General features: G+C 41.6%; 1 protein-coding gene and 1 pseudogene across 1 annotated transcript in view; one reads left to right on the forward strand and one right to left on the reverse strand.

Annotated features, from left to right (window-relative positions):
* LOC116913107 (cadherin-related family member 3-like) overlaps positions 1–14,219 on the reverse strand; it is a 68,618-nt gene that overhangs the window by 19,865 nt on the left and 34,534 nt on the right. Inside the window, exons 5-9 of the mRNA XM_032917247.1 lie at positions 8,490–8,584; positions 5,246–5,353; positions 4,419–4,615; positions 2,585–2,762; positions 668–830 (exon numbers count right to left, since the gene is read on the reverse strand). Coding sequence (XP_032773138.1) covers positions 668–830; positions 2,585–2,762; positions 4,419–4,615; positions 5,246–5,353; positions 8,490–8,584 — 741 coding nt within the window. The remainder of the gene's footprint in view (positions 1–667; positions 831–2,584; positions 2,763–4,418; positions 4,616–5,245; positions 5,354–8,489; positions 8,585–14,219) is intronic.
* LOC116914192 lies at positions 5,582–5,682 on the forward strand (annotated as a pseudogene).

The raw sequence follows: 14,219 nt of genomic DNA on the forward strand, positions 1-14,219 counted from the left end.
TCACAGTCATGCAAGAACTTACCTTATAGCTGTAGACTTTGTCAAAAAAAATTGGGAATCAAGACAAGAGAAAGAAAGGGTTCATCTGTGGGTTTCTTGATCATATTTTCTAGCTAACACCAGGAATAGGTTGAGGGCAGCTGGTGATATTGAGGTGTGGGGTAAAGAACTACGAAAGCTATCACAGATTGACACTCTGAAATAAATGGCATGAAAATCAGGGCTTTGGAAAAGGAAATTCTTCAAGGCAAAATCATGTGCAGAGAAAGAAAAGAACCTACAGTCTTCATCCTCTGCCAGTAGAAAATATGACATGCTTGAAAAGAAGCTGGCTTTACTGACTTTTAGTGCCAGGAGAGCAAGCCATCATCACACATGCTGTCGTACAGACTGATCTCTAAGGAAATCATCGGATGTTCTCAGCTTCTGGTTTCCCCAGCTAAGTAAAAAGTGAATTGTTTTACGCTAATTATAAAAGGAGAAACCGATGGCAGTAACAAGAAAGTACTTACCCAAGTGCCTTCTGGTAAGACAGCAGAGGAGGTCACAATTCTCCTCTACTGTACCAGGACTCCGCCTTTGCAACCTACTAGCACTGATCCAGTTGGCCATGACATGACCCAATTCCTCGGGAAAGCTCCCTGGAATAGCAGCGACTGGGACTCACCTGAATGAAATTTTTGGCATCTGGCACTTGCTCAAATAATCGTCCAGAACCTACAGGGCCAGAACTTGGAGCATAGTGAATTGTATCAGGAGGTTTGTCAAGGTCATGGCATGAGACCTTAGCAACAACTGTGTCTTTTGCAATCTCCTCCTTGCCTGTGTACCTATTTAATTGTTCAAGAAAAAAAAATCAATGTATATAGGCATTCTCTTATAAAGCCATGCTTAAACATCCACTAACTTAGATAATGTCTATGTATGTACTCTGATAATCCCTCCTTAGAGCATCCCCAGACAGACCCTCCTTAGAGCATCATTTAGGCAACTATTTCCTGGGAGTGCAATCTGATATAGCTACTGTGTAAATAACTATGAACGTTCCTCAAAAAATTGAAAATAGAACTACTATGTGACGGCTACCTATGAACAAAGACTCCGTATCCTACAACAGAGATACTTACACATTCATATTTATTTCGGCTCTCATCACAGTAGCTAAGAAATGAAAACAGCCTTGATGTCCACCCATTAATGAATGAAAAAACAAAATGTGGTACATATACCTGGTGGGATTTTATTCCGTTGTAAATAAAAATAAAAATTATGCAAATTTCAGGGAAATAGATTGATGTGGAAATTATTATATTAAGTCTCAGAAAGACCAATGTTCTCTCTCATCTGAATCACCTAGCTTCACATATAGGAGAGTGATGTAGGTATAGGCCATGAATAGAGAGGGAGGTTAGAAGCAACGGAGGTCTTCAGGAAGGAGAGAAACCGTAGAAGAAACAGAAAAATGGGTTCTCAGGCAGATAGCCAGGGTGTGGGGGAGGAGAAGAAAGAGCAGAATAACCACATGGAAAGCCATGCAGACCTCTTCTCCACACGTCAAAAGCCGAAAGTTCTGAAACTTGGAATTCTTCACCACTTACTTGGCATCAAACCCTGTCCCTGCATGAAACATTTGCATCAAAACTTTGTCCTCACTGTCAGATCATTTCCTTCCATGGACAGTGATTTAAGCATGACCATCTACTCTGCTCTCACTTAGAAAGTTATACAGTGTATGATGCACGAACCAGGGTTACATTTTTAAAAGTCAAGGGCAAAGTCTGTGTGTTTGCGCTGTGTGTGCAGGTACACGTGAGTATGCAAGTGCATGAATGTGCACATGCACACATGTGCACATGCACACATGTGCACATGTAGGTGAAGGCCAGAAGACAATCTCGGATACTTCTCCTTAGGGACTGTCCACTATTTTGTTTGCTGTTGTTGTTCTGTTTTATTTTGTTTTGAGACAGACTTTTTTCACTAGTCTGGAACTTTCTAAGTAAGCTAGTCTGCCTGGCTAGTGGGTCCCAGTGACCTCCTTGTCTCCCCTACTCTACCCTCAAGGGCTAAGTGTTCAAAAGCTTGCTACCACACCTGGCTTTTTTACGTGTGTCATGGGTACTGAACTCAGGTCTTTGTTCTTACAAGGCAAACACTTTACTGAGACAGGAACAAAGTCTTTAACCAGAAATCTCTTCGCTGGTAAGGGTTTCTGGTGATAACCGGCATGCATAATGAAGGATATGGTGAGATAGCAGCCACTCAGCACTATGCCGAGATGGTCCCCAAAATTAGTCCATTACTTCTTCACACCCATTCTTCAAAGAGATCTATTGGCATGTCATTTTACAAAGCAAAACAGAAGGGCTTCAGTTAATCATGACAGAAGTAGAACCATTACAAGCCCAGATCTCACTTTCAGATCTTGGAAACTCAACTTTCCGTCACAGAAGGACCACTAGGCTATCTGTGAGGAACATTTCTGAGTAACTTGATCAGCCACATGTCAGAGCGAGCTGATAAATACGACGGTCCTTTCTCTCTATCCAATCTGAGTTCTTGCTTCTGCCTACTCCCTGCTCACCTAATCAGATATTGATCACAGAAAGGAGGGTTGTCATTAATGCCATGAATGTAGGTAGCCACTGGAATCGCTGCACACTTCTGATCACCATCACATGCCTTAATAGAGAAGAACAAAGCACTTGCAAATCCAGTTTTCTCCACATCGAGACGGGTAGTCGTAACCACGGTCCCCTTCTCTGTAACAAAACAGCACATCTTGCTCAGTGGGACCAGATTGTCACTTTTAAAATTATGTTGTCACATGTATAGCTACAGAAAAGAGAAAGTAAAAGTTATGCCCTATTCTCTGGAATTAAGGAGCTGATTCAAAGTGCATGCACAGTGTTAAATCATTTATCGTTGAAATGCACTATTAATCGTATTATATTAATGGGTAGGAAAACAAAAATGTTTTCGCTTAGGAGAATATAGAAGATTCTCTAGAAGAGATCCTTATTCTAGGACTTGGAGGTTACATAGCAGAAGGAAATATCAGTAAATGGGAGACGATTCCTTGCAAAGAGAGCCACAGATTAAAAATGCTCCTAGAACATAACTTGTTATTCTTCCAGTCCCTAAATCCAACCAATATTGACTGAGTGTCATCTATGTAGCAGGTATGTATTACAGCTACTAGATTCAGTATGATGACATAAAATCTCCATATTTATGGAATTTATATTCTAAGCTTGGATACAGTCCTCAATATGTATAAAAAAATTATGTTATTTTGAAAATGAACTCTATAATGTGATTTTTTTTTTTAGAGATAATAATGTCTACTGGTCAGGTGCTTCAAAAATACAAGGGCGGGGTCTCAAGGCTGACAGCCTACTTGCTGGCTCAGAATAACAGGCCAATGAAGAAAGAATCAGGGCAGCATGGGGTTGCTGTGAAAGGGCAGCATGGGGGTGCTGGGGGAAGATCACATGGGGATCCTGGGGGAGGGCAGCAATGGGAGTGCTGGGGGAGGGCAGCAGTAGTTGAGAATAAGACAAGGGCCAGAGAAACAGTCTCCCAGTGGTAACATAAGAAAACTGAGCCAAACTTTAAGTGTAAACAACAAATTGAGAGGCTCTTTGAACAGAGAAGAAATATGGCCCAGTTTGAGTATTTGAAAGCTCACTGTGGCTCTGTGGAGATGCATAGCAGCTAAGTGTAAAACAGGCAGCCCATCTAGGAGCTCCATACAGACCAGAATGTGAATACAAGCAGATTGTTTAGAAGGAAATCTAGGGCAGTGTGACATGGGGAAGAAAGGCAGGGGGAAACACTCCCTATACAAGTTCATCATCAAGCCAGTTCTCACTGTTGGCAGCAAGAGCCTCATGTCACTCAAGAATTCTGTGAGTCAGTGTGAATCGTACTGAGAAGTGTTCTACAGCAGAGCAAATAGCTGGAGGATTTGTACACCAAGTCATGAATAGCAGACTTCCTCCTCATCCAGCCTGGGACTTGTGGGGGGGACAGTAATGAAGCTGTCATATTCCAAGATGGAAGGTTGGAACCAAGCTTTCTACACTGAGCAGTTATCACACTGCCTCGCCCCAGACCCCATGATTGAATAGGAGTAAAAGACAACTCTCCCAAGTCAAATCAGGTTCTTCCTCATGAACATTTAGCCCTGAAGTAGAAAAGAGTTGATTAGATCTAAGAAAATGTGCTAAAAGGGCATTAAAAGTGTAGAGTTAATAATATGACTGACAGTTGTGAAGAGACATGCGTTAGCAGAGGAATAAGTTGGAGGCTGACTCTGTAGAATGACTCATCAGACATTTCCAAAGTCTCCCCCACACCCCTCCAGAAAGCAGGTTGGCGGGGAGGGTGACAGAAATACAATTGCTTAAACCCACCTTTGTCCACTGCAAAATAATCATCCACTGTATCTAGCCCAAAGGTCAGATCTCCCAGGTTATCGTCATCAGCTGCCTGGCACATTGCAATCATCTTCCCAACCGGAATTTCTTCATCCAGTGTGAGGTTGACTTTGTGGTGCAGAGTTGAGTTTGTGGAGAGAACACTCAAGACCCCGTTTTCAATATTGAACAAGCTTGTTTTAAAAGAAACGGTTATTAGCGTGGTGCTGCTGAAGGCAGACAGACTGGGTGGTGTGGTGGCACAATGGAAACCATATCAAGTATCTAAACTACACACTGATAGCTTAGCTACGGGTTACTCAGTCTTCCCTGAAGACACTTTCCTAGGAAGTCAGGACCATGTTCATCTCCATTTAATAGATGTGAAAATTGACAGTTGAATAAAGAACTTCCAGAAGTAAACACCAAGGTGGTCCCGAGAGGGTTAGACCACAAGCCTTTTTGCTTTAGGACCTGGGTGCATGATCACTGTGCTTGCAATGTTCTGGGTAAGTGCTATCTTTACAGAGATGCTGACCTCAGTGTGCTTCTGTAAACTCCCTGATTACAACACTGACTAAAATCTCCCTGAAGAGAAATAATAACTAAGCCATAACTCAGATGTTCGGGATGCACTGCATGAATAACATTTTATGTTCTTCCAATTTCAATATACTTTTACACTTTAAATTTATTTTTGGACTCTTTTAATGTGTTGGTTGTTTATATAATGCTTTGTTATTTTCATTCTCAGCTGGAAAGAAAATAAAAGAAGGAAGGAGAGACTAACTTTTCAAGGTCATACGAGGTAATATGTTCCTTACCTGCAGGCAAGAGTAGGGTCCTTATCGTTGACATTGATGAGGAAAATCTTTAGATTTCCTGTAGCAAACAGTCCTCCAGGATCAACCACTTTAATAATCAGTGAAAAACTAAAGACACAGACACAAAAAAAAGACAGCTAAGACTTTCTGACAAACAGCGGGCTTCTACCAAAGCAGGATCTAACAGACAAAACAGACACAGCAATTGACTCCTTTGGTTAAGATCAGTGCTCCCCGTTATCTGAGCAGTTGGAAATAGCTCACACTTTGTAAAGAAACAAATGAGTCAAATCAACTGACAGAAGAGGCTATGGTAACTTTCAAACAGTGTGTCAAGTGCAAGTTTGGCAGTACGTATACTAAAATTGGAACATACAAAGATTAGCATGACCCTTCCTAAGGATGGCACACAAATTGCTGAGGTGTTTAAATTTTTTCTTTACAGTTTGTTAATTTCTATAAAAGGGAGTATGGGGGACCTATGGGAATTCCTTAGCATTTTGTACAAAAGTCACTAATAGCTATGGGTTTGTACTCTTTAAACAGTGATTTCGTTTATTAAAATGACAGGTGCCAAGGACAAGTCTTAGGAGTGATCCAGTGTGGTAGTGTCCTTGCTGTCCAGCCATCCTGGAGGCTGAGGTGGAGGACAGAGATTACAAGGCTATAAGAGATTAAACAAACGAATAAAACAGGAAGAAGCCTTCAAAACAAATTAACGTCAAAATAAAGAAACATCAGGATGGTTACACAGTTGATGAGGTTTTATTTCACAGAGGTGACGGGAGGAGAGGAAAATGAAAATTTACTTCTTCAGTGACGAACACTCTCATCCCTAGATGGTGATCCCCTGCAACCATGACTCAACTTTCCCAGTGCTGCTCAGATTTGATCCCAACAAACTCCAGCTCTAAGCAAATTGAGACATCTCCTTTCTTTAGAAAAAAAAAAACTTTTTTAACTTGAAATATACCAGTAATTGACACCAGAATGAGCATCTTCCTTCTCTCCAGACCAATGTGCAACCACTTCTCAACTTCTTATTTCAAAATTTCTCTTATGAGAAATTGATAGTGTATAGAAAAATTACTGACAAAAAACAAAAAGTCTATCTACCTAAAAGAATGAAGACATTTCAAGAAATAATTCTAGCCAAGCATGGTGGCACATTCCCTTAATTCCAGCACTTGAGGGACAAGTTGATTTCTGGGAGTTAAAGTGCAGCTGGTGTACATAGTGAGTTTCAGACCAACTAGTACTCCAGAGTCAGACCCTGTCTCAGAGTAATATAATTCTGAGAAGTCTTAACTACAACAATGGGGAAATGGCAGGAGCACTATTCATAGCATGATAACTCAAACTCAGATATAGTTTAGGAAAGGCTGGATGAGGACAAGTGGGTGGAGACACAGCGATCCTCCTAACATCTTCATCAGGAGCCAAGCAAGTGATTTTCTATTTTGCCTTTCAAGAGAAGGATTTTGATATTTTTAAATTTAAAAATCAACAATGAAAAGAATTAAATCCAGGCAAGTGAGATGGTTCTTGGGGTAAGTTGCTTGTCTTTACCCAAGTTCGATCCCTAGAACTCAAGCATCAATCAATGGAAGAGGACATTCACTTCAGGGTGTGCTTCTCAGGCCTCTGAAAGTGCCCCGTGGCATGTGTGTCCCGCCACCCATCATATGCAAAACAAAGATTGCTATCAAGAAAGAGAATTGATGAAAATCAGTTGTTATCCGAAATTTTTCTTATTTCAGTAAAGGTCAACTAAGCAACCCAAGCAACTCTGCAGCGAGAAAGGGAGAGAAGGACATGTTCTAGGAATAGGGAATGAACCGCCATCTTGGCCACTCAGTTGTTAGTACTTCCATTCTGCAATGAGTGCTTCCAGTTTCTACTCTTGTTTCCTCTGATTTAAGAGGTAATAAGAAAAAAACAAAAAAAGAGAAAGATTTTATTAGAACACAGAAAACGGTTTCTTTCCCAAACTTTAATTAATTTTCATTTGCTAACAAATCTTAAGGCTTATAAATATCTAGGGTGTTTTGGTTTTGGTTTAAGATTGTATCGTGTAACCTAGGCTAGCCTTGAACTCACTGTGTACTCAAAGATGATCTTGAGATTATGGTCTTCCTGTCTCCCCTCCCTGGTACTGAGACTATGGGTGTAGAGTAGGATTCCTGGTTGATGCAGTTCTGGTGATCAAAATCCAAGATTTTATATGTGTTAGGGAAACTGTCTACCATCTGTAATGGGATCTGATGATCTTTTGTGTCTGAATGTCCTGCAGTGTACCTTATATAATAAATGAATAAATCTTTAAAAAAAAAAAAGAATGTATCGTGTAACCTAGGCTACCCTTGAACTCACTGTATACTCAAATATGATCTTGAGATTATGGTCTTCCTGTCTCCTCTCCCTGGTACTGAGACTATGGGTGTAGAGTAGGATTCCTGGTTGATGCAGTTCTGCTGATTAAAATCCAAGATTCTATATGTGTTAGAGAAACTGTCTACCACCTGGGCTACATTCCCAGCACCAACCTGATGATTGTCTTGATGATCTTTTTGTGGACTCTGAATGTCCTGCAGTGGGACCTGACCTATATGATGTGTGGGCAGCCAATCTTTGCAGGGCCTTTGCTATCCAGGAAACTGCTTTGGGTATTTTTCCATTCTCAACTTTCACTGTAGCAAAGGCTCACTTATGAAATGCTGGAGAAATTTTATTGGAATGCCTTCAGAATCCACTTCCTTTTCCTACAAAGCACTTTAATACAAATTATATAATTGAAAAGGGTAAGCATTAAATCATTATAAAATTAAAAATGCTAACTTCAACTTGAGATGATCTGCTTGGCTGATGCAGATGGATAAGAAAGCAGTAGTGTGCTAATTTTAAAAAAATGCTGATTATTACATTGAAAAGCAATTCTGCATTACTGGCATCGGGAGAGACAACCTGTCCACTTCCCTGGCCAGGCACAAACAAAACTACCAAAATAATCTTTGTGCTTCTCTGTGATGAAAGCAAGTGGCACAGCCAATGTCCCCATAGACACTGAAAGCAGGAACAGCACAATTACAAACGGGGGCTAATTGTATTTCTAAGACAGTATCAAGAGGAACTTCATGTGAGGAGTATTACTTCATCTTAGGAGCAGATATGGAGAACTTTTTTCAAAGGGGGAACTTCTAGTCAAAAGACTAGCATCTCCAGAGAAAACCCGGCACCACATTACCTTCTCATGTCACTCTCGAAATCCAAATCTGTTGCTGTGGAAATTGCCCCAGTGCTGTCAATGGTGAAGCCAGAGCTCTCTGGGGAAATGGAGTACTGTTTGTTGGATAGAAAAGAGAAAAACATAATATTGCAGAGGTATGACTGATTCCCTGGTGAGGTTCTTCAACTCCAAAGAACCAAGCCTGAAACTTCAGAAAATGTTAGCAGCTGATAGATAAAGATGATGATGATGATGATGATGATGATGATGATGATGATGATGATGATGATGATGGGGGAGGAGGAGGATGGGATGAAGAGGAAAGAAGAAGAAGGAGGAGGAGGAGGAGGAGGAGGAGGAGAAGGAAGAAGAACAACAACAACAACAAACAACTTATTATATTCAACTGACTTCAGATCAGACACATGCTCTTAAAAGCTAAAAAGAACAAACCAAGCTTTTCTGATCCCTACAGTCTTATTACCTGAGTGTTTCTTAGAATACCCGACTCAAAGCTAAATGTAAAGGAAAAGGACGGTTGTTGTTTAATGAACACTGAGGTGGTCTGTGCGGATGGTGAGTACAGGCTTTGGAAGCTGGGGTTAGTTGAGGAGCTCTGAGAAGAAGGAAACTTAAAATACTTAGCATCTGCTCACTTCATTTGGCCTATGCAGATACAATGCTTTACCAAGTCCTCCCATGCTTTGCTGACTTTCGACCTCATCCACCTTTCAGCAGTTTTGTTAAAGGGCTTGAAATCTGGTCATTGGAGTCTCAGCATCCTGGGTCACGGGTTGAAGAGGAAACTGAAGGGTGCTTTGGAAAGTCAGTTAGGTTCGTTGGATGGTGTTTTGCTAAGGCAAACACATGAAGGAGGGTCTCTGAAGCAGAGGTGGGTGGAAGGATGCTCTGCTAAAGCAGGTACGTGAAAGAACACACTAAAGATTCTCTGCTAATGACACTCATGTATTGGCCCACCTTACATTGTGTAGGTGAGCTCCACTGTCGGGGCTCCATAAAGAAAAATGCACCAAAAATACTTATGATACACTGTGGCTTTTTGCCAATTCCTTGGACTTGGGCTGATTGGCAGAGGGAAGTCAGCTGAGACAGACTCAGGTGCTGAGGCAAGACCCGTGGAGGTCATGTGATATCTGGAAGAGTACAAAAAGGACTCAATGGACAGTGATAGAAGCTGGGCTAGGTGTCCTTATGGAGCTAGATGGGCAACATTTGTCTTCCTGAGCTTATCCTCGCTGAGCTGAGAACTTCTGGCATTCCCGTTTGCCCTGGTCCATCCTGCTGACTTGTGCAGAGCCTGAGCCTGTCTCTGCTAGATAGTGCCACCACTGCTGATTCATGTTTGCCATTCTGACTCTACTGAACTAGACTGCTGGTGTACCTGTGAAGTGTTTGCAAGTGGATCCAGCTGCCACAGCTGACCTATGAACTGAACTGCTGATTCTCTGACAACACAGACAGGAGTTGCTTTAAAAAAAAAAAAAGAATTCTAATGAGGTCCACTTCCCCATATCCTTCCTTTTCCACTACCTCTGGAGAGTGATGGGCTAGAAGGGAGGTTAGGGCATTTAAAAACCATCATTAAAAATAGGATTGAAAAAAATTTAAATTACAAGGAATGTTGGTATTATCCCAGTTCACAAACAGGAAATCCTAGGATTGGAAAATTCAGTGGCTTGCCTTGACCAGCATCCCTAAGACAAGTTCCTGCCCAATGGAGTAGGTGAGGCAAGGGTTCTTAATATAGGTGAGAATCCATTTATAGTAAAGGCCAGGAGCATAAAAGAAAAGTCTGCAAGAGCCTTAATATCAGGAATTAATTATGCCAAGTGCTACTGACTTAATCATTGTGCATGCCCAGGATAATTTAATAGAGAAAATTAAACCCAGAAGGACTGCAAAGCAGACTAAAAATCATTTGGAGAAATTAGTGACCTTTACATTGATTGATTTTCTGATGAATCACCATATTGTGACTAATTTCGATTCATACCTCCCATGCCTATCCATCTAAGTAAGATTGAGCTGATTGTTGCTGCTTCTGCAGAATGATGTGGAATATTAGCATGCTGGAATGGCAGGCAAATTCATCACATACATACTTTTAGGGCAAACGCAGGAATAATGAGGCCTGATACATAAGGGAACGACAAGAGGATGACTAGAAATTAAATGACCTAAGAGGCTCACCAACACTGTCTGCCTATATACAAATATGCATGATTTTTTAAAAGATACCCACCCACATTTCTGCTTCCAGCTACTCAAAATCTGAAATTTCAAATTTAAGTGTTACACTGGTGTCAACAGTTTTTTCAAACAGGGTACATTGGAAAGTTGTGTGTTACATGGTTTATTTTCCACAAAATAAAGTATTCTTCAAAAAAAATATATCTTGATGGTGCCAATATGAGCAACCCCTCCTGATGTTCAGGGAAGACTGGATGTTCAGTGGTTGCTAAGCAGCAAGAGCTATCAGTAGGTAGCCCCCTAAATGTCTCAAACAGGAAATCATCCTAAGGGATGAAAAATTAATTCTCTGGGGCAAGGCAGATTATATTCATTGTCCTTGGACTTTTCCTAATCAATAATTTGTCTGTGGTTGCCATAAATTGATAGATAATCATTTGGCCATAAAACTAATATGGGTCTCCCCATTCGCAGATAGCAAGGCATGAGGACAGATTACAGGACCTGAGGGTATGCATCACGGGGGAATGAGCCTTCAGTCTACCTGAACAGGCTTACTCAGAATCCACTTTATTCCCATCTTGAGAGGCTCAGGACTATTTGTTCTCAAGGTAGCTTGTGGATTAGAAATGTCAGACGCAAAGTTCAAGAAGAGTGAAAGGCTCAGTGCTTCCAGATCAGGGACGCAGGATGGATCTTTTCACACCCTGTCAGTCAAATAACAATTGCAATAACTGTGAGTAGATCGGACACAGGTTGCAATAATGGGATGAGGCAAATGAGGAAGCAAAGAAAGAGTTAACTGTGGTGAGAGTGAAAAGGGAAGGTAAAGGAGTGGTTATGAAGAAGTATAACTAACATTAAAGACTTTTGGAAGTCACATCGACTGACCACTATAGGTTGGAGAGGCTGGCTTGTGACTTTGTTCTCAAGATAGCCCAGAAATTACAAATATCAGACCCAAAGTTCAGAACAGTTAGAGGTTTCAATGCTCCCCAAGCTGGTCACTCATAGATACATACACACGCACGCACACACACACACACACACACACACACACACACACACACACACACACGAACACACACACGTGGTTTTTGTTACTTACAATGGGGAAAGGGGCAATTCTTTTTCCAGACACCATAGACTATCAAATGAAAATCCCAGTGCCATGTGTTTTCAAGATGTTAGTCAGTGAGAGAAATCCTGCAGGACCCGCAAATGTTTTAGGCTATTGCCACTGTTCTTTTTTATTACGAAGAACTTGCTGGAAAGACTTTACTACTAAAGACACCACACAATTCAGTCACAGGACAGGGAGAAGTAAAGGTGGTACCTACCTGGAAGCATCATCTCTATGGGTTACCTTTGATAGTGGGGGAAGGTACCACTCAGGTTCCTGGGGGAGGAAGGTTAACCAATAACTCCACCCAAGTGTGAATGCTATGAGCTACAATAATAACTGGAGGAGAAAGATATGTTCATTGTGCAACCATGGCATAATATAAATGCTATGAAAGAAACCAACCACTTTCTGATTGATTTTAAGGCTAGCATCGATAGATGGAATTTGTATCTGGTACTGTTGGCTAGGCCAAAATCCAGAAGCTGGGTGTGCCATAGACCCTAGGAGACAATTTACTTCTATTATTCTGCTAAATGGACATAGTATATTAGACTTTCTGTCTTTATGCCAGTAGATTAGTGCAGCTGCCAACCCTCATCGGAGAAGGTTTTATTTCATTACATGATTAATACAGAGATACACAATTGGTCAGCATTCAGAGAATGGGTGCTCAACTGCTTGGCCCTAAATAGGACATCTACTTAACTCCTCCTCCCAAAGTTTAGGAACCCTCCTGGAAAAGTGAGCAGAAAGGTTAAAGGGTCAGAGGTAGTGGGAGGATTGCAAAGAAACTGTATATTGCAGATATGACAGCATCATTGTACATATGACCCCATAGACACTGAGACTGCACGCATAAGTCATGTACAACACCAAGCCAGATGAAATCCTGGCATGGATAAAGGATGAGATCATGGTGTCCCTCCCCTCTCTGAGGAGGTTTTGGCAATTGATGACTGCCTGAAGAGAGGGAGAGTTAGACTGTTTTTTCAGGGATAGAGTCACTGATAAGCTGTCCACGCTCCAATGGATGACCCTATATCGATGAGCTTGCTCTCAGCATTAAGTGGAATCAGTGGCTTAGGAAAAGAAAAGGAGATTTTTGTCTGTTGGACATCTACGGCTGGGCACATAGCCTACCCTTAAGAGTAGTTTCTTACTCCAGTAAGACTCTCTGGGGGAAAAAAACTGATTTTTCATTTGCAAGAGGCTCTCAATAAACTTCCGGGTTAGGGACAGGGGCATGTGTCCACTTCCGCTTTCAGCTCTAGGACACCATCTGGTACAGACCCATGCAGGACCTGTGGGTGTTGCTATAGTCTACATGGATTCATTTATGCACTAGCCTTGGTCTGTCCAGAAGGCCTTGCTTCCTTGGTGCCTTCCATCTCCCCTGACTTAGACTCTTTCGGCCTCCTTTTCTGCAGCATTTCCGAAGCTCTGAGGGGAGGAATTTGATGGAGATAAACCTTTCACAGCTAATTGTTCCAAAGTTTCTCATTCCCTGCATATTGCCTGGCTAGGGGTCGCTGTAATTATTGCATCTGCTACAGGAGGAAGCTTGTCTGGTAATAGCTGAGCAAAGCGATCTAATGAACATAGAATGTCTTTAGGAGTCATTCTATTGGTGTATTCCTTTAGAAGAATGGTAGTATTTGGTTTTCCTCTAGGTCCCTGGCCTGCGGTTCTAGGCTATCCAATCAGCATTGGGTATAGGCCCCATCTCATGGAATGGACCTCAACTCAAATAAGACATTGGTAGGTCACTCCCACAAGCTTTGTGCCACCACTGCACCAGTGTATCTTACAGGGAAGTCACTCCTGTAGCTTGAAATGTTTGTACCTGGGTTAGTGTTCACTTTTCTCCTTTGGTAGCATGCTGAGTGCCTGTGACACAACTATGAGTGTGTAGGGAGTGAAGATTCTATGTAGGCTCCAGCTAGACTTCCTCATGTCCAACGAGTTATGCAGGTGTCGTGTTAGCAGTAAGGCCTTATGTCGAGTTTGTGAAGAGGCAGCAAGAGCTTTGACAATAGCCTGGGTTGTTTGGGGGCTACCATGGAACTCTTTGCTTAATAACTTGATTAGATGTAACCTATTTCTAGAGCTTCATTTGGTGACAAGATTTGGAGCTTTTCATCCCTGGCTATTTGGCAATTTTATTTAGATCACTGTTGTTTATGTATCTTTATAGGAGGCTTCTACTGTCTTAAGATTCCATATGATGTCTCAAAAGGCCTCTAGTTTTGGTGGTTCCTTGCTCTCCTCTTTTCTCCCCCTCTTCTCTGGCTAAGCCTATCATTCCAGTCAATACCCCATCTATCCATCCATAGCTATTTACTCTATTTCCCCTTCTTAGGGAGATTCTCCCCTTACCCAAGTCCCTTACTCTCTAACTAACCTCCGTAGTT

Source organism: Rattus rattus, chromosome 12 (genome assembly GCF_011064425.1).
Source record: "Rattus rattus isolate New Zealand chromosome 12, Rrattus_CSIRO_v1, whole genome shotgun sequence".
Lineage (NCBI taxonomy): Eukaryota > Metazoa > Chordata > Mammalia > Rodentia > Muridae > Rattus > Rattus rattus.